Below are 20,970 nucleotides of genomic sequence, written 5' to 3'. Positions count from 1 at the left end.
TATAAATACACAATTAATTGAAAGCTGAAATATCAAAATTTATTTTTGAGGAACGAAAGATATAAAAGATTTCAAAATTAGTTCAAAGATATGTAATCAAAATTTTAAAGAATGCAAGTGTAACAATATCTGGACATAATTATTATGCAAATAAGATGTTCATTTTTATTGAGTTTTCTTTATATTGATGATTTGACACTATTCTAAGTTAATCATTATTTTATTTATAAACATTCTATAAACTGTATGTTTCGCATAAGATAATAATTATATATTTTATTTTAAATTATGGGCTGTTTAATAAAGTTTCTTAATTTCTTTTGCGCCTTTTACTTTTTTATTAAATCTCTTTTGTCTTCTAGTAATTTCCTCTTTTTTGCTTGGTTTCTTTCTTTTCCTTGATGATTATTTTCTTGTACCTTCATAGCCAATTTCCGGTCAGTATCGGAAGTTGAAAACATCATCACTGGATACAGCGTACCCGATTTAGTCATAATTTGGGATTTTTGCTAAAAATCATTTCATTGAAAAAAATTATATTGCCTTAATCTTTGACTTATCCATGATCACACAAAATTGCTGTGATAAAGATAATTCGAAAGTTAATCACAAACCAAAACATACGTTTGAAAGCGTACCTTCACAACAACAAAAACCAAGAATTGTAAAAGTGAAATGTCAAAGATATCGACTGTCGAATTTAATATTTAAGGAAATCGAACATTTCATATTTAATGACCTAATGATCAATTTTCGCAATAAAGTTACTTGGTCACAAATAAAGACCTTCTCCTCACGTCTCCGAATATGAAACGCGTGAAGAAATAATTGATACGCTCTTGTTGCAGGTGGTTTGGCTGACCGCAGTCCTGTGCCCAAGGCTTGCTGCCGCCAACAATCTGACTTTATCCATTTCCTCTCGAAAGAACAAGGAACATCTTTTCAAGGGGCATCTTCCTCATTTGTGAGTAGAGACCTTGTCGCGAGGAAGTAAACATCGCTATCGACTCGTATCGTATCGTGCGCGACCGAATTCGGCTATAAAGCGAGATTAATATATCAACGTTCGTGATAACGTTCAATCGCGCTGTTATCGCTTTGTCTTTGGCTATCGTGGCTGATCGGGCGAGATTTATCGAATAATGACCGATAGGAACGCGAGAAAACGCGTTGCGTGCCGCATTAGAATATTCGTTTCATCGATCGCGCTCAGTTTGTTACCTATGTGAAGCTGGCCCCTCATTATCAAAATTTGAAAAAAATGATTAGAGTTCTAGTTGCCTCCCGAAGAGTTCTAGAGTTTTCAATCGGTTTTAGAAATAGTTCTGACGTTTCAAGCAGTTAAAAAGGCCATTGAAAAAAGGGGGATCAACTTCACAAAACCGTCCACTTTAGCGAGCTAGAACTCTTTCATTTCCGCTCGAATCGATTCAAGTCATAAGGAAAATCGATAGAACTCTTCGGGGGGCCACCAAAACTCTAAAGAAACTGATCGATTTTCAAAAAAAGATTCTCTCCTAATTGAACTTAGAAAATTTGGCATCGACGACTCTGATGAACTAGAACTCTTTCATTTCCGCTCGAATCGATTCAAGCCATAAGGAAAATCGATAGCACTCTTCGGGGACCATCAGAACTCTAAAGAAACTGATTGATTTTCGAAAAAAATTTCTAAGTCCAATTAGGAGAAAATTTCTTTTCGAAAATCGGTCAGTTTCTTTAGAGTTCTGGTGGCCCGAAGAGTTCTGTCGATTTTCCTTATGACTTGAGTCGATTCGAACGGAAATGAAAGAATTCTAGCTCGCTAAAGTGGATGATTTTGTAAAGTTGGCCCCCCTTTTTTCAATTGCCTTTTTGACTGCTTAAAACGCCAGAACTATTTTTAAAACCGATTGAGAACTCTAGAACCTACTAGAACTAGAACTCTAATCATTTTTTTCAAATTCTGATAATGAGGGACCAGCTTCACATAGGTCAGTTTTGTTATCTTAATTATTATTAGCGACATGCATATAAAATGCCAATAATGAATATGAAACGAAGTAAAATGTCATGTACCGTGTAATTTTTTTCTAACCGCAACAACATTCTACCGCGTAATTTAGATACGAGCTATTAGCGCGCGGTGGTGCCGAGCACGCTGGGAGGAGTAGCGGTGTTTATTGCGATGGCGAGCCAAATTCGATTTAAATTCAACGTGACTCAATGTGGCGTGGCGTGGCGTAGCGAGATTTTGTTGTCCGTACGCATATGTGTATAAATATCTCTCGTTTAATCGCCTGTCAATACGACACTCCTTAATATGCCACGCCGATCGCGATCGCGGGGTTGAATTCGGAAATGATCCGCCCGCGTCGGAGAAATCGCGAAAGTTCGCGGATCGATTTGGCAAAACGGCGAACAAAACACACACGTTCCGTCATGATTTGCAGCTCACTGGAAGGGCTGATGAACAAGCGAATGTCACTTCGAGATATGGAGCATCTCCTGCATAAGGAATCAGGCAGCAATGGCCACGCGGTCGAGTGCTGTCCCTCGACTGTGGATATGGTGGAACCGGTCGGCGGTCGAAATCGACGAAACATGTTCGTCCAGCTCTTTCGAAACGGCGATATTACCCAGAGGTTCTTCGAGTACTCCTGTAGGGCAGACGTCCTCGACCGGCCGTGCAAGTTCATCGACTGGAGGTTAAGCAACCGGTCCAAATGCGTGCAGAAGTTCGCGTACGTGTATGCTATCGTCAACACTACTAGCGAACAGGTACGACCGCGAACCATCCAAAACTCTATTATAATTTAGTCGTCAGGATTCATACTTCTTCCCCTCTCTCTCTCCCCCCCTCTCTCTCTCTCTCTCTCTCTCTCTCTCTCTCTCTCTCTCTCTGTCTCTCCTGTGTTTTTCTTGTCTTGTATTAGGAGGTTGAATTAATTCTGGCCTTATTTTGCCAATTTTTTATCTTTATTTTAAAGAAATGGTTAAATTTACATCAATCAATATTTTCCGTCCTTAGCTGGGACTTTTTGCCCATCTTCTGGCAATATAGCGATTTCGCGATGATGAAACGATCTGTCTTTCGAAGCAATCTAATCAGACACCCATTTTTGCACATCCTCCTAATTATTGAAGCGTGTATCTGCCAAAGCGTGTTGCATCGATCGGAATAGATGGTAATTAGATGGTGTTAGGTCTGGAGAGTACGCTGGCTACGGAAGGATTTCCCATTCGAGCTTTAACAATGTTTGTTTAACGATTGAAGCATGTGGACGAGCATTATCGTGCAAAAGAATCACTTTGTGTCTATTGCTGACTATCGCTGGCCTTTTTTGCATCAATTCATCATTCAGTTTGTTCAATTGTTACTGGTATCGTTCCCCCGTAACTGTTTCATTCGGTTTTAGAAGCTCATAATACACCACATCTTCCATATCTCACCAAACACAGAGCATTGCTTTGTGACCGTGAATGTTCCGTTTTGGTGTCGATATTTATGGTTATCCTGGATCAAACCATAATTTTTTCGCTTTAAATTATCAAAATAAATCTACTTTGTATCTCCAGTTACAATTCGTCACAAAAAACTATTTTTCTATCTGACAAGCAAAGACATGGCGATATTCAAGCGATTTGCAATGGCACTTTCACTTCATTCATGTGGAACTCGTTTGCCTCCATTTTGAATTTTTCCCATGGCGTAGGTATAGGCATTTAGAAATTGTTTATTGATTGATTTATTGACATTGAGTTGTTCAGCCAATTGTTTTTTCCGTTTGAACGGAGTTTTGATTCAATAATGCTTGCAATTCAGAATTTTCGAATCATTTTGGTCGATCAATACGTTCTTTGTTACTCAAATCGAAATCATCACTTTTGAATCACTGAAACCAATATTTACAGTTGAAATACGATAGAGCTTGATCGTAAGTTGCAACAAGCCATAAGTTGCAATAAGCATTTCATGAGCTTCACTTGCCGATTTTTTCAAATCGAACAAAACAAGAAACCAACATTTACAGTTGAAATACGATAGAGCTTGATCATAAGTTGCAATAAGCCATAAGTTGCAATAAGCATTTCATGAGCTTCAGTTGCCGATTTTCTCAAATCAAGCAAAACAAGAAATGAATGTTGAAAAAGTAATGAACATCAAAAATGCAATTTTGTATAATCCATTTTGGACGCATATAAGCACTGAAACTATCAGTAACAATAGCTTCAGTGTTGCCAGATTTCAATATTCGCACTAACCATTAACTTGTTACTAAAGCCATCTATTGCTAGAAACCAGAACTAATTCAACTTCCTAATGAATACGATGATATATTCTTGAGATCGCGGTAAACGTTTGTCTCGTCTCAGTTTACCCGAGATTGCCGTGTAGTAAGGATGCCGATTTTAAATCGATTTAATCGAAGATCGATTAATCGGAGCCTAAAAGATCGATTTCAAATCGATTTTCTGGAACTGAATCGATTCAAGGATCGATCTATAAATTCTGAAAATCGTCAACACGATTTTTTCAGTTTCTACTAGTAATATAGTTTTTTTAATTCTTTTTAGTTATAATTTAGTTTAATTTTAACTCACTTAATAGCTGCACGATGCACATTACGTTGCCTTTAGGCCGATGTCTCATGGCCGAAAATTTTCAGCGGAACGGAACGCGCGAACCAATCACAGCCACTCCATATAATAGTATATATTATATATATATATATATATATATATATATGTATATACATATAATAGTAAACGTGATTTCTTATTTAATAATGTTTAAAAACCCTTGATTGATGTTTAATCAAACTAATTAAATCCTTAGCATAAAGATTTAAAGATCTTTTTCTATCTTGTTGTGGCCACATACAATACAATCAAGAGTCCCACCATCTGTTTAATTTCTTTAATTCATATTAAACTTTATGTGAATTACACTAGGTCTACTTTAGAATGTAGAAATTTGACAGATAGTATACTTTAATGAGTGGTTCACTTTATGCATACCGATTCAAATCGATTTTCTAAAATCGATTCTTTACAAACCGACTTTTTTAAAGATCGATTTTTTCTTCGTGATTCGAGTCGATCTTTAAATCGATCTGTTTGAAAAAAGATCGGCATCCCTACCGTGTAGTCGCGAATAATCGTAATGAGAAAGATTTTGCCACGCGCATGGCCGCATGGAGAGTCGGTATCGCTTGATCAGTGTACCGATCCTCGTTAGGACTACAACAATGAAGGATACGATCCCTTCGACACCAGGACCGAGTGGACGCTGGACTACATCAGGGTGCGCAGCGGCTGCAGCTGCGAGATCATGCCGAAGCCGAAGAGGAAGAAATCCATATCGAACAAGACGAGGAGGGCGAAGAGCAAATCGCGCCAGCCGAGAGAACAGGAGCTGGATGTCGAGATGTGAGAGCGTCGATTCGCGCGTTCTCAATGACAGTACATTGTGCGTGTAATTGTGTTGCGATTAACCAATGGTAGAGGGGAGAATGCGCGAATGCAAGATTTTTCACATGCGGGACAGACAGGTGTGCGCGGAGAGAGTATTTAATATAGTCGTTGGATCGCAGAACGCAATGGAAACGTTACCAACGATCGTATCATCGATTTTCTGATGACAATTAATTACGCAATTAATTTATTAGACATTACCGGGGGCGAGGCGTGTCGTTTTGTGAATGGTGCGCCCGCCGTCAATTCATCGTTTTGTACTCCTTGGTGTTTCACTTACGAATATCTCTCATTAGCGTATGCGTCTTAAATATCTCTTTTTTCCCTCTATTTATTACAAATTTTACGTCGAATAGGAAGAATTTGCGCGGACTAAAGGTAGATGTTGCTTCGCACCACCGTACTATTCGCCGATTTTCAAGACATGTTCTCACAGCGGTAGAACGACGACGATCGTTAACGAATATTAACGATCCGGACTCTTCTCGCGACGAAGGACGGACTGCGGCCGACTAATGATCGCCACTCGAGGAGCGACGTTTCGGGATGATATCGGGATATATACTTTGGCTTCGCCAATAATTACTTCTTAACGAGATACGAGAGATATATCTCTCGTCGCGCATGTCACTTACTTTAGAGCTTTAGCTTACTAAATCCAATCTATATCCTTCGTTTTACATGCGGCCAGTTTTCCATTCTGTACTTTTACTTGTATATTATAAATTTGTATGTGTACTCGATAAGGCTTATGCGGTAGTCTTAATAGGTTTAGTAACCGGCGATTTTAATTAGTTTAACTCACCGTGTCTAAACATAGATCTGCAACGCACGTCGTTACGTCACCAACGAGGACACGCGCGCGAACTGTAGTTCTACCGAAATCTATCGATGAAAAAAAAAAAGGAAGAAAATGAGGAAAGATATATTCAACTGATAACGACTATTATCGGCGTAGGAGGCACCGATTTGGGACGACTGCAACGACTGCGGACGGACGTTGGATGCGCCAATAGCCATGACAATTATTGATAAATCTGATTATCGTAAGAAGAAGAAGAAGATATCGCGGAAGAAGGTACTTATGCGTAAAAGGAGAACAAAAAGGTGCCGTTCTAACTTTAAGTTCTCGTCCTTGTGCGGTCTGTCACTGCGCATCGGGATGCGATTCACGCGAGATATAAATAAAGTAAGGCAAAGCTAACGAACGCGCCAACTGTTTTCCCCCTTCTTTACCGGTAAATCTATTTTGCACGGTGGCCATTGATGCCTTCGGCTGCTTCTCCGTGCATCAATGAGCGCGCTACGCGCGTTCATTCGCGAGGAGATTTGTAACTTTTAATCCACGAAAGGTAGCTCTATGTTGTATTGCGTTAATTCCCCGAGAGATCTTTAATACACATGCGTGTACATATCACCGCGCGAGAAATACACAAGCCGCTGTTTATTTGCCTCGCGATGTTTATGTATGTTCCGCAATAATATTATCCAGAGTGAACAGTGTTTTAACACAGATAACGATATAACAGCCATGTCAACGCGATTGAATTGACATGGCTGTCTAGTTACTCCCCTCTTCCCCTCCCTCTCCCCCCCGGCAGATGTTACACTTCGCCGTTTTATTGCCGTATTAATAATTCACGTGAATTCGGGCTGATTGAGTATTTGTTGTATTTATACGTAACATCGTGAACGTGCGCGCATGTTTCCTGTATCATGTAAACATTGTACATAAACGTCATTAATACACTTGTTACAAAACCTGACTCGACGATTTGCATTTTTATTCTGGCGACCTCTGCCGAAGCAAAGATATATAAGGTGGCGAAAGAATATACATTACGAACTTTCAGGGCACGCGGGAAAGTTATAGTTGGCCAACAAATTCCGATCGCGCGCTAATCGACTTTTTCTTTTGGGAACACATTTAACTTAACGAGTTTTGGAAATTTCAAAATTAGTAAATTGACAAAAGTTACGGCGCTATTGTAACAATATATTCTTGAGACCGAATAGAGTATAAAAAAAGTCTAGTACCATTTTTTCTTCCGATAAACAGTTGATGAGATATCATAAGTTAAATATTGAAAAAGTTACCAAGTTTTCCTTAAATACCTTAAAAATATTAGATAAATAAAAAAACATTTTAGTTGAACAAAAGTTGTTCAAATTAATTGGTAGAAAAAGATGATATAATAAAAAGTTCGTATTTCCATTTAAGAAAAGTAATGATCAGTGAATATCTCGAAAGTGGCGCCATCTATAAACAAACCGATATAGTTGTTTCATGTTTTCCTTGAAACCATACAACTTTTGTTTGAAACATTTTTGTCTATCGGGCTCAGTTTTCGAGATATTCGGGCCCACTGTTTACAATAGGACACCCTGTATTATCATATTTAGTTATGCATGTTTATAAGAGAAAAAATGCTGTTGTATAAATACAGTTAGGGCCGACCCAAAATAAATTGCAAACACTCAGTTGTGAGTTGTGAAGGATGGCAACTACTAATTGCAAAGTGCTATTTCTGGTTGCAACATACAGTCGCGGTTGCTAAATAAGAGTTGTGCAACTTTTAACTTCTTGGCGACAGCAACCGATAATCGCAACATCTCAGCCAATCAATCGAGTTCAAGAAAAGTGCGAAAAATGAAACACGACACCATAAATGTAGATTGTATAATATAAATGGTGTAGTGTAATTTTTTATATTTTTGTAGGTATCTTATGCGCATTCCATTAATTTGAAAAAAAATGGATACTGAAAAGCAGTACGAATTGAATATGCTTGAAGCAATTGCAGGAAAGTGATATGAGTCCGAAATACAATCAATAATTTTACACATAAAGACAAATCAATTTCTAATTAATAAAACTGAATCAGATTTTAGGAGTAGAGAAAAAAGATGATGCTTGGAAAATTATTGCTATGTTACTCAATAAAATAGACATTTCTTTTTTATGTACCGTCTTTGTATCAAATTTGAGGTTATAGTTTTAATTCACAGCCTCCAGGTTGACATCAAATAGTTTTATTTATTTCTTGTTGTATTAACAACAATATTTGCTGATTCAATTTGCTGATTTCGAATTATGTTGAGATATGTGTACTTTCTGTTTTCCTCGTTTAAATGATAAATATAAGGAAAAGAAAGCATTCAACTGGATCCTAAATCAGACTTAACAAATTGAATATATTAATAGCTCGATTTCTTTTAGAGTCAAAAGATTTTAAAATTCTAAGAAATTAAAATTTAAAAAGATTCAAAATTTTTTTGTTTCTAAAAATGAAACAATTAATAAATAAAATGAATAATTAAATAAAATGAAAAAATTGAATAATTAATGTATTCATTTTGCCAATTTTGATTTAAAATCGAGTCAAATGTTTTTTTTCTTATATTTATGATTCAAGCAGAAAAGACATAACTCGACATTATTCGGAAAGAGCAATTTTAATACACTCTATTTTTTTCTTTTCCTTTAAACTTTTAAGAAATATTCATAGCATGTTCCATAGAAGTTTCTGGATGTCCGACAGGATATCCTTTGGATGTCTTAAAGGTTAGTATTCACAGCTATCATTTTCTCTTCCTCATGACATCTAAAGTATATCCCGAGATAAAATTTGAATATCTACAGGATCTCCACAATGTTCGTCCTGGATGTCCTTAGGATTTCCGGAAGATGTCATTGTGCTATGCAGGAATATTCACAAAATGGAAGGAAAAAGTCCTAATAAACATGTATTAAAAAATTAATATTGACGGAGTTGTGAACAATTATTTATTTTAATCAAAGCAAATGATTTACGTACTTTTCGTGTATGGCCATACATGAAATACATTTCCGCCATTTCTTGATTTAAGTAATACGATGTCATTCTTACTGTGAAAACTTTGTGATAGCTCTCTGCAACTGTTCGCTGTTTATGACGATATATAATTAACAATTGCTTGGTGAAGCATATAAATGGGAAGAAAATAGAAGTTTGTTTACATTCTAAGCAAAAGTGAAAAGATTTTGTTAGAAATTCTTTTTTAGCATGATACTCTCTCTTCATCGATAAATGATATAGACAAATTATATTAGAAAATACAAAAGCACCAAAATGAGCAAGTCACTTGCTTGAATTAAGATAACTGATTCTTTATAACTCCGATAATATTAATTTTTCGACTCATGTTTATTATGATTTTTTTCCTCTATCTTGTAAGCACTGTTTGTCCTTGAAGTCCTCAACCTTTATCTATTCTTAAATACCTTGTATAATTATATACAGTTTATACATGATTTTATATATTATAATTACACAGAGTGTCCGGGATCTTTTGAAAACGAAAAATTGTGAAGATTAATCAAATCAAATTGAAAAGAAAAGTCAAGTACCATTTTGCAAAAATCGCATTAGTTATTAACTTATTAATAATTGAAAATGATCACATCTGAAAGCTTTTTTAACTGATAATTTGAAAATTTGCGTACTTACTTGCAAAATGCCTAGCGACAGGTTCAAAATCTATCACAGGTGTCTATCGCTAGATACAACAATCGTCATATAATTGTAAATTAGATTGTAGATTAAATCATCCTGAACAAAAAGGTCCTTCACCATTTTGCAAATAACTACACAAATTCTCAAGTTATCAATTAAAAAAGCTTGATTATTTTCAATCATTAATAACTTAATAACTATTGCGCTTTTTGCAAAATGGTACATGACTTTTCTTCTCAGTTTGATCTGATTAATCTTTATAATTTTTCGTTTCCAAAAGATCCCGGACACCCCGTATATATGGTCTGTCCTTTTTAGCTTCACTGCTAAACTAGTGCAATAAGTCAGAGTGAGAAAAAGTATAGTTGTCTCACTCTAACTTATTGCACCGGTTCAGCAATGCAGCTAAAAAAACAGGCCCATAATCTTTCTCGATCAAGCACGCAGTCGGACTTTTCTCTTGTTTGCAGCACGAAACGCAACATATTCGAACTCGGGTTCCTGATCAAAACTTGATCAACTATAATTCCGCTACGCGTCCTGGAAGTTTCTAATGGATATTCACTTACGTCCCATGTATAGGAATTATAGAACGAGTATAAATTCTCTCCTCTCCCTCTCGTTATCGCCGTACCTGTTCTGCCGGCTCGTTCTTTTAGAGCTCTATTCGCGATGATGTTTCCTGAGAGGGCGTTACTGCACGGCACATTTTTCGAGCTACGTGAGTTCCGATAAACTAGCGGTCTTTAATGTTATCTTAGTGAGACGATAGTCGCAGGGGAGCGCAACTGCACGGCAATATATAATACTTTCGCGCGATAAACGTGCGCGCGTGAACGTACGAAACGCCGAGATAATTGCGAACGGTGCATAGCGCATCAGGTGTGTTCGTTGAAGAGCGGCCGATAACGCGAGAGCGTTCTCCGATTATTATTCTCAGTCGACCGAACGTTTCCGAGCGGTCGGAAAAATTTAGTCGCGCTTGCGACTCTTATCTAACGAATGCAGCAACTGCGGTGCATATCGGGCGCATTATCGCGCGTAATTTACATTGGCTCCATCCAAACGGCTCGAGCGCTCTTTTCTGGATGCTGCAGGACGCAAACGAGAGTCCGAAAATTCGTGCGAATTTTTCCGAGGCAAATTCTCTCGCTGAATCCTCGTATTTGGAACTGCACTGCGAGAAGAAAGAAAAGAAGAAAGAAAAAAAACTCGAGCCCATTGCCCACTGCCAAAAACCCACACACGCGGTCGGTGCAGTCGCGCACAGCCGATGCCGCCAGTGGATCTCGTCCCGATAGCGGGTAACATCCGCAACGGATGTATCTCGAACGGCGCTCGCAGCGCAGCGCCGTTTTGTCGCTCCGCTCGCGAGGCGAGACGAAGGCTCCGGGCTCCGGGCTTCGGGGAGAACGGAAAGCCGAAGGCGGCGAGGGAGCAGAGGAGGAGCAGGAGTCGCGACGGTGGGACGTCGTCGTTGTAGGCGCGTGGCCGTACGTTTCTGCGTGGCCTGTTGCGAGCACCCGGCTCTCGTTTGGCGAGGAAGGCGACGCACAAGGGCGGAGGAAGAGGCTCGTGAGCGCGAAGTTGAAAAATCGTGCTCTCGGCGAGCTCCCTCGCCGCCGCTCCGCGTTGGCGCGAAGTGACGCGATTAAATGAGACGGGGCAGTACTTCGGCAAGTACCACGTTTTGTGCGCGAACATGTCTTCTACGGAGACCTCCCTGAGCGACGTGCCGAACGTCGCGTCGAGGCTGCAGAGCCTGCGTCTGACGACGCAGGGCTACCGGGAGGCTGCGGCTGGCAGCGAGGACGCCGACGTGACGGATAACGCAGCCGCTGCTGCCTCGGCGGCGACGACGACGACGGCGACGACCACGGCCACAGCGACGACTACGGCGGCGACGACGACGGCGGCGGCAGGCTCGGCCAGCCGCGACGGAGTCGGCGACGGGAGCGGACCGTCGTCGCGGGAACCCTCGCGGAACATGCAGACCATCGGCAACGTCACCCTCTCCCGAACACGGCGCGCGCTCAACTTCATCTGCGACTGCGAAGACCAGCCGACGAGCTCGTCCGCTGCGCGAAGCGAGACTTCGCTCGCCAACGCTGATAAGTGAGTAAAGTGATCCCGCGACCGCGGTCGAGGTGTTTTGTATAGTACGCTTTTTACTCTTCTATCATGCTGTTTGCGATTTTGCGACGGACTGCTGATAATTAATTGTCGGATGTCGTACGTTATCGCTCGATTGATGCGTTGCTTCCTATGTTTCAGCCGGCCGCCGACCAACGCGGCGAACGCGTCGTATCTGGAGGGACGCTCGCAGAACAACGTCGCCTTGGAGAACTCCTCCACGCATAATCAGCAGTGCAGCGCGACGCATAACCGTGCGGTCAAGTACAACTGGCAGGGTACAAAGGCGACGATGCGCGAGAGGATCGTGTTTCTGTTCAATAACGAGATACTGTCGGATGTGACCTTCCTGGTGGGGAGGAGGGAGCAGCAACGCATACCGGCGCACAAACTAGTCCTGTCCTCTGGGAGCGCCGTGTTCGACGCGATGTTCAATGGCATGTTCGCGACAGCTTCTTCGGAGATAGAAGTACCTGATGTAGAACCCGCTGCATTTCTGGCAGTGCTCCTTTTTCTATACACTGATGAGATACAGATAGACCCTGAGACTGTGATGACAACGCTGTACACCGCCAAGAAGTACGCGGTGTCCGCTTTGGAGAAGCATTGCGTTGACTTTTTGAAGAATAATTTAACCAGTGATAACGCTTTCCTGCTGTTGACGCAGGCACGCCTGTTCGATGAGCCGCAATTAGCCTCCGTGTGTTTGGATACTATAGATCGATTCACGACCGAGGCTCTCAATGCGGACGGCTTCACCGATATTGATATCGACACGCTGATGGTGGTCTTGGAAAGAGATACTCTACGCGTCAGGGAATCGAAGCTGTTTCAAGCTGTTCTAAGGTGTGTCGCGAGATCGCGGCGATCGCTCTCTTCTGACGCTGTCCGTTTCGTACATTCAACATAATTGAACTCTCTTGCAGGTGGTCCGAGGCCGAATGTGTGAGACAGCAGTTACCAGTCACTCCGGAAAATCAACGCCAAGTTTTGGGCAACGCCCTGTCCTTGGTTCGCTTCCCGCTTATGTCGAAGGAAGAATTCACGGCTGGTCCAGCGCAATCTGGCTTGTTGAATTATTCAGAGGCTAGTATCTTACACCGGATGAAGGAAGGTGTTGAACAGAAATCAAATCGCCCGTGTTCGCCGCGAGTATCTGCGGATAACGCTAAATGAATGAATACTCCTCTTGCAGGTCCTATCTTTATTTTCGTACTTCATACTGAATCCCAAGCCTTTGGTGGACTTTCAAACGATGCCGCGATGCTGCATGACGGGCAAGGAACACACCGTGTGCAGGTTTCAGCATACCGAGAGCAAGTGGGGATACAGCGGAACCAGCGATCGTATCCGGTAATAATCATGCTTCGTATCTCACGAGCGACGTTTGAAACGCGCGACGTCACACAACGCGTTGCTCTTCATTCAGATTCAGCGTGGACAGACGAATCTTCCTGATCGGCTACGGGGTCTACGGTAGCATGCAGAAGCCGGCGACGTACGAGGCGTCGGTGGAATTGATTCACACGGCGTCGGGAAAAGTGATAGCTACTAATGCAACAAGTCTCAGCTGTGATGGTTCAAAGTACACGTACTGTCTAATGTTCAAAGAATTAGCGGAGATCTTACCAAATACGGTTTATACCGCGTCAACTACGTTCAAGGTAGCTCTCTGATTGAATCTCACCGATCAACTTAGCTGGGTATTATCGCACATGTATGATTAATGAGGAACACGCTGTGTTTCAGGGGCCATTTTCATATTATGGCACAAAGGGCTTACGCACGGTGATGGTGGATTGTGATTCCGGCAACGGCAAGGTCAAGTTCGAATTTAGCAACGAGACTGGAGATAATAATGGCACATCCATTGACGTAGGTCAAATACCCGAGCTTATCTTTTACACATAATGTATAGTAACAACATTCCTCATACGTACTTGCTTGGCTGGCTATCACAAAGATCAAATCAATTGTGTTAGACTATGAAAAGTATATGCCAGGTTTTCGTCAATTATATACACATGTGTATCTTGTGATCGTTTCGAGCAGCATTTTGATTTAAGTAATCTGTGGACATGCCAAAGGAGTTAACCCAAGATTTTCCTCATAATTTTATATAGATAGTGCCTCTTCGATTTGATTAGAATTTTATTGATCGGAAAATCCACGGCATTGGAAAGTGCGTAAATCGCAAAGGTTTGCAATATATCAATCGATGCGAATGACACGTGTTGTAATTTCTCAACAAATATTACGGACAACAGTTATTCGCCTCTCTCTCTCTCTCTCTCTCTCTCTCTCTCTCTCTCTCTCTCTCTCTCTCTCTCTCTCTCTCTCTCTCTCTCTCTCTCTCTCTTTCTCTCTCTCTCTCTTTCTCTCTCTCTCTCTCTCTCTTTCTTTCTCTCTCTCTCTCTCTCTTTCTCTCTCTCTCTCTCTCTCCCTCGTAAAATTTAAATATTAAAATTGTTTAATTAACGCAACCGTAGTGGAGATATGTTAATTATTAATTAATTATACAAGAGTAAGATCGATGTTTACAGAATTGGAGATGTACAATCTATTTTTCTATCGTTTTAATTGAGATCTGCGTAAACCAAAAATATAGTTATATAACAACGTTAAAGGATCATGACAAAGTACAAGCGACATCAATCATGTGCACACACTCATTTCGCCTAAACATTTCGCTCCGGATACGTATACCGTGGAATATATAATTTGAAATTATAAGAAATTAAAACGTATAGCGCTCTTCAATGCAAAAGTAATTGTGCAACAAAGCCTAAGAGCATGCGGAATATTTTTTAGTGAAAATTAGTATTTTTGGTAGTCACAAAATGTGCAGATTTAGAACCATGGAAAACACTACGATTCCTGTTGCTATAACTAAGTATGGAAAAATAGTCGAACGAAAGTAATATAACACCAGTTGAATGATCATTCTCTATAGTAAAAAGTAATAACTTTATCTATTTATTCACACACAAGTTTAATATATACATATATATATATATACATAGCAATTTTTTGATAGAATTTAATATATTTCCTTAGTGAACTTTCCTTTCCCTCTTTTCCCCGAACAAGCAAATTTGGAATTTTCTGTTGATTAATGGTGCTAGCTAAGAATATAACATTGTTATTCCTATCGATGCTAGGGATAAGTATAACTTCATGCGTATAAACAATTTCTCTCGGAGCAGCGAGCATATTACTTCTTTTTTTGTGATTATATTTAATTATAAATTTTAAAAATGTACATGTAATGTTAAATAATTGAATAAAGAATTTATTCCATGAAATCTTTTCTGCAATACCAATGTCGTGACGTGTTTCATCATATTACGAATATATAGATTGTATAAAAAATATCGGGACGGCAAAATATCTCGAAAACTAAGAATTTTAGAATGTCGAAAAAATATTTCAGACAAAAGTTGTATTATTTCAAATGGGACATAAAACAACTAAATCATTTTGTTTACAGATAGCACCATTTTCGAGATATTTACTGATCATTACTTTTTTTAAATGGAAACCCCTATTTTTTATCATATCATCTTTTTCTACCAATTAATTTTAACAACTTTTGTCTAAAAAACGTTTTTTATTTGCCTAGTATTTTTCTAAGATATTTTTTAAAAATATTTGAGGAAAACTTGATAGCTTTTTCAACATTTAATTTACGATATCTCGCTATTTATTGAAAGAAAAAATAATACTAGACTATTAGTACTCTATTTGGTTTCAAGAATACACAGTCTGTCCCAGATCCAATGAGACTGGTCTAAAAAAAATACAAAGCGTTTATTATTTTGATTTTTTATTCTTGTTTATTCAAAATAGTCTCCTTCTGAGTCAATACAACGCTGGAAACGTTCAACAAATTTTTCGAAACATTTTTTATACTCATCGGCTGGAATGGCATTTAGTATGGCGGTCAAAGTCTTTTGGATGACCGGGATGGTATCGAAACGATTTCCTTTCATCGCCAATTTCAGTTTGGGAAATAGCCAGAAGTCGCACGGAGCCAAATCAGGTGAATACGGTAAATGATCGATAACAATGATGCCTTTTTTGGTCAAAAATTCACGTACCATGATGGTTTTGTGCGATGGTGCATTATCGTGCAACAAAAACCAACTGCCTGGCTCTCGATATTCCGGTCGAACTCGTCAAATTCTGGCCCACAATCGTTGTAGAACTCCCAGATAATATCTGGGCAGACACACAGCGGTCGCTTCGAAGAATTTCTTTGACTTTCTCGATGTTTTCTTCATTGCGAGTGGTTTTTGGCGGCGGTGCTCGGTCATCGTCTGCAAGGTCCTCACGACCGTCACGGAATCGGCCAAACCAACGGAAAACCTGTGCACGGGGCATGCATTCATCCCCGTACACATTTTTTAGCATTTCGTACGTTTCTGCACCACTTTTACCCAATTTAAAAGTTGGTTTTTCGACCGACGTACACAAAGTGACTTTACATAAAATGTCAAACCATAGTGAAATATCAACCGAATTCACTCAAATTTTGAGGTTAAGTAGATGAAGGGTAGAACATTCACCTACCGTCATTCACTCATAGATATCGCTGCGCTAAGAATTTTGATGGAACCAGTCTCATCGTATCTGGGACAGACTGTGTATATTGTTGCAATAGTGCCCTAACTTTTGTTAACTTATCAACCTTTGGAAATTTCAAAATCATCAAATTAATAAAAGTCGGGGCGCTATTATAACAATATATTCTTGAGACCAAATAGAGTGCAAAAATCTAGTACCACTTTTTCTTTCGACAAATAGTTATCGTAAGTTAAATGTTGAAAAAGTTATTAAGTTTTCCTTAAATATCTCAAAAAATATTAGGCAAGTAAAAAACATTTCAAATAAAGTTGTTAAAATTGATTGGTAGAAAAAATAACATAATAAAAAATTGGAGTTTCCATTTAAGAAAAGTAATGATCAATGAATATCTCGAAAGCGGCACCATCTGTAAACACAATGATATATGTGTATTGTTTTATGTCTTTCTTGAAACCATACAACTTTTATCTGAAACATTTTCTTTTTTAAATGCTTAGTTTTCGAAATATTTCGCCGTCTCAGTATTTTTTATATACCCTGTACTTTCTCTTGATATTTCCAGTATTATATTTTTATGTACAATATTATATTTCCACAGTAAATCAAATGCATCTCCTCGACGGGATGTTATTGAAGACCGGACATAATTAGAGAACACTGACATAACTAATTCCGTTTCGAATGTCCGATATAAGTAACTGTAACAATCTTTATGTTCTAAAATAACGCTTTATTATTTCATTTATCTTACCATTTATTTTCTGCGGGCCGAAATCTGCCTTAAATTTCAAATTGCACGGTAATTGCGCGATCCTTCACCCAGCACCTCCTCGCAACGATACATTTCGTCAGATGCCTCTTGCGATGATTATTTAATAATATTTCACGACACAAGCGCACCCGAAACACATTTTCTGTGTATCGGCAATGATTCGCGCGCGAGGCTCATTACCAACGAGACGAAAACATAACAAACACAGACCTGCACATAAACCGCCGTAATATAACCGATGCGCGATATTTTGTTAGACGCTTCATACAAGCCGACGATCGCAGGATCATCACTTGTGACGATTATTTGACGATATTTTATCGCGACGAACGCGCGAAATTTACTTCCGGCATTCCCGGCGTTAAGGGGATCCTGGAGTCGTCTGTTTTACCGACAAATTGACTCAATTTTCTCAAACACTATTCTTTTTATTAGCTATACAGATTGAAAAATCCTTTTGTACAGCGAAAGTACTTATAATAACGAAGTACGGAACATAAAGTTTTATCTAAAATTCAATGAAAAATTTCAAAATTACAGTTTCGTTATCATGTTTTGTGTCAGCTCGTAACTTTACTTATTAATTATAAAAGTTCTGCAGTTTATCCATGCAAAAGCTTTTGCTTCCGTACTAGCCATAATATGAAAGAATAAAACTGAAGTAACAGAAATGAGCTTAGAAGTCAGTGTAAAAAAAATAGTGTTTGAGAAAAATGTAATGCATACGGAATTGTGTTAGCTACATTTTTGGATAAAACAGAACAGTAGATTAGTTCCGCATAATCATGATCGATGGAGCTGCAGGCAGACACAATCGTACTATCCTTGTCTGTTTCATGCGTAGAGTAATGTTATGACAAGGAAACTGTAATTGTAAAATTTTTCATTGAATTTTACATAAAACTTTGTCTTCCGGCCTTCGTTATTATAAGTACTTTCATTGTGCAAAAGGATTTTTCAATCTGTATAGCTAATAAAAAGATTAGTGTTTGAAACTCTCTCGTATCTTCGTTCCCTCGATCGCACGCTCATTAGGTTGCATTCACAATCAGTCGGAAGACGTTTATATTCCACACGTATGTCGTACACACCAATCACAACCTCACATGTAATGTCTTAAATTAAATTAGCTATATATATATATAATTTAATTTATAATTTATATGTATGTATGTATATATATGCGAGATGAAGCGATTGTCAAGATGTTCAGTGAGCAGCGACATGTCGCGCTGTCTCCTTTTCGTATTTTTTCATATATATATTTTCTCACAGACTTTGGACAAACGCGTGTGTGCTGCGTTGCCAATTATTCTTTTCTACACATAGATCTTATATGAATGTGAATGCGACGCTGCCAATATTTTCTTATTCTCCGAAATATGCTTTTTGCTACTGTTTCTCCGATTCTTCGACTTGTTGGTATATACGGTATAACATAATACAGAATAATTTATGCAATGAATAATATTCCACAGAAATTATGCTTCGGAAGATTTAGAGGGATATATTATATAATGCTGAACTGTGAAATTTTTATGAGGATTTATAAATTTAAAATAAGTTCAATAACAGTTTAAAAAAAGATAGTACGTTAGATTTTACATGATCCGGCTGCTTATATATCGTTTCATTTTATTTTCATTCTCTTTTTCACACTCTCTCCCTCTCCCCCTCTCTAAATTTCAAACTGTATACACCTAATATATCGTATGTTGGAGTCGGATATTATACTTATATTACACTACAGGGATTATTTTTATGATTTATAACATTTATTCTAAACTTTATATGAATCAGCTAGAATGGCGCGCGCGTAAATAAAAGAGACAGAGAGGGACAGAGAGAGAGTGAGAGAGAGAGAGAGAGGGAGGGAGGGAGGGAGAGAGAGGGAGAGAGAAGATGAGAGAGTGGGAGGGGGAGAGGTTTGGGGATAGCGGGTGAGAGTAGGTGAAGGAGGGTTAGAGAAAAAGGAGAGTATGAGGGAGAGAGTGTGAAAGAGAGGAGGGAGGGAGGGAGGGAGGGAGAGAGAGAGGAGAGTGTGAGGGAGAGTGTGAGAAAAAGCGGAAGGGAGGGTGAGAGGCAGAGAGGGAGGGGGATGAGTGAGTGAGTGAAAAAGAAATGATAGGGTTGATAGTCAAAAAGTAGGGAACGTTATCATCTGTTACCGACGTTAGTGAATTTTGGTATATATGTGTATATACAGAGTGTTTTAAAAATGCCGGACTCCCAGAATAACTTTGCAGGATCAAGTTTTCATGGAAAACTTTAAAGACAAAAGTTGTAGAAAATCGAGTGACGGATTTGATGGTGACCATGAATTTGGCATTGGCCATGACCTTCAAGGTCATTTGGAAATTGACATGCGTTTTTTAAATGGAAACCCTTATTTTTTATTACACTGTTTTTTTTATCTCTCCCTCCCTTCCTCCCTCCCTCTCTCTCTCTCTCTCTCCCTCTCTCTCACACATATTCTCTGTCGCACTCTTTCTTCCTCACACTCTCTCTCTCTCTCTCTCTCTCTCTCACACTCTCCTCTCTCTCACACTCTTCTCTCTTTTACAATCTCTCTCACTCACATTTTCCCTCTCTCACACTCTCTCTTTGTCACACTCCCTATTTCTCACAATCTCTCTCCCACACTTTTTCTCTCACACACTCTCTCTCACAAAATCTCTCTTTCATACTCTCTCCCTCTCTCTGTCATACTCTCTCACTCACACTCTCTCCCTCCCCCTCTCACCCCCCCTCTCTCACCCTCTCTCTCTCTCCCTCCCTCTCTCTCTCTCCCTCCCTCTCTCACACTTTCTCTTTGTCACACTCCCTATCTCTCACACTCTCTTTCTCACACTTTTTCTTTCACATACTCTCTCTCACAAAATCTCTCTCTCATACTCTCTCACTCACACTCTCTCTTTCTCTCTCTCATACTCTCTCCCCCTCCCTCTCTCCCACTCTGTCCTTCTTTCTTTGTCTCTCTCTCACACACTCTCTCTCACACTCCCTCTATCACACTCTCCCTCCCTCACATTCTCCTCTCTCTCATATTCTCCCCTCTCTTACATTCTCTCTCTCTCTCTCTTTCTCTCTCTCTCTCTCTCTCTCTCTCTCTGTCTCTCTCTCTCGCACTCTCCCTCCCTCACACACACTCTCTCTCACACACTCTCTCTCTCTCTCTCTCTCTCTCTCTCTCTCTCTCTCTCTCTCTCTCTCTCTCTCTCTCTCTCTCTCTCTCTCTCTCTCTCACCCTCTCTCTCACACACTCTGTCTCTCTTACACTATCTCTATCTCTCTCATCCTCTCTCTCTCACACTTTATCAAAGCCCTTTCGCATAGTCAAAATACGTGCAAAGATGAAGCGAAACATTGCCATGCAAAAAAATTTGAAATTCAGTCCAGTCAGTGCGACGTAAATTTTCAATTATACATAAAATTTTTCTAGGCCAATATAGAATATTAATTTCATATTGAGCAATGCTCCGTTTCATATTCCCACACATGTACTTTACCTTTATAAAAATATTC

General features: G+C 39.4%; 2 protein-coding genes across 2 annotated transcripts; both read left to right on the top strand.

Moving 5' to 3' along the window:
- The first annotated feature begins 828 nt into the window (after positions 1-828).
- Positions 829-7,223, top strand: LOC105190478 (uncharacterized). The gene is made up of 3 exons (XM_025301453.1): positions 829-964; positions 2,433-2,760; positions 5,222-7,223. The coding sequence occupies exons 2-3, from the start codon at positions 2,449-2,451 to the stop codon at positions 5,414-5,416; spliced, it is 507 nt and encodes a 168-aa protein (XP_025157238.1). The 5' UTR covers positions 829-964; positions 2,433-2,448; the 3' UTR covers positions 5,417-7,223.
- Positions 7,224-11,331: 4,108 nt separating this feature from the next.
- On the top strand, positions 11,332-14,408 carry LOC105190479 (BTB/POZ domain-containing protein 1). The gene is made up of 6 exons (XM_011153243.3): positions 11,332-12,068; positions 12,228-12,932; positions 13,013-13,172; positions 13,282-13,439; positions 13,516-13,750; positions 13,836-14,408. The coding sequence occupies exons 1-6, from the start codon at positions 11,656-11,658 to the stop codon at positions 13,995-13,997; spliced, it is 1,833 nt and encodes a 610-aa protein (XP_011151545.1). The 5' UTR covers positions 11,332-11,655; the 3' UTR covers positions 13,998-14,408.
- Positions 14,409-20,970: the final 6,562 nt, after the last annotated feature.

The sequence above is a fragment of the Harpegnathos saltator genome, unplaced genomic scaffold, assembly GCF_003227715.2.
Source record: "Harpegnathos saltator strain DR-91 unplaced genomic scaffold, Hsal_v8.6 scaffold421, whole genome shotgun sequence".
Lineage (NCBI taxonomy): Eukaryota > Metazoa > Arthropoda > Insecta > Hymenoptera > Formicidae > Harpegnathos > Harpegnathos saltator.
This window is presented reverse-complemented; position numbering and strand designations above follow the sequence as displayed.

Bases quoted from the DNA above. Each gene is read 5' to 3' on its own strand.
- LOC105190478 (XM_025301453.1), top strand. From the start codon at position 2,449: ATGAACAAGCGAATGTCACTTCGAGATATGGAGCATCTCCTGCATAAG. The intron at 2,761-5,221 runs GTACGACCGCGA...GATCCTCGTTAG, and splicing joins TCAACACTACTAGCGAACAG to GACTACAACAATGAAGGATA.
- LOC105190479 (XM_011153243.3), top strand. From the start codon at position 11,656: ATGTCTTCTACGGAGACCTCCCTGAGCGACGTGCCGAACGTCGCGTCG. The intron at 12,933-13,012 runs GTGTGTCGCGAG...ACTCTCTTGCAG, and splicing joins CTGTTTCAAGCTGTTCTAAG to GTGGTCCGAGGCCGAATGTG. The intron at 13,751-13,835 runs GTAGCTCTCTGA...GCTGTGTTTCAG, and splicing joins CCGCGTCAACTACGTTCAAG to GGGCCATTTTCATATTATGG.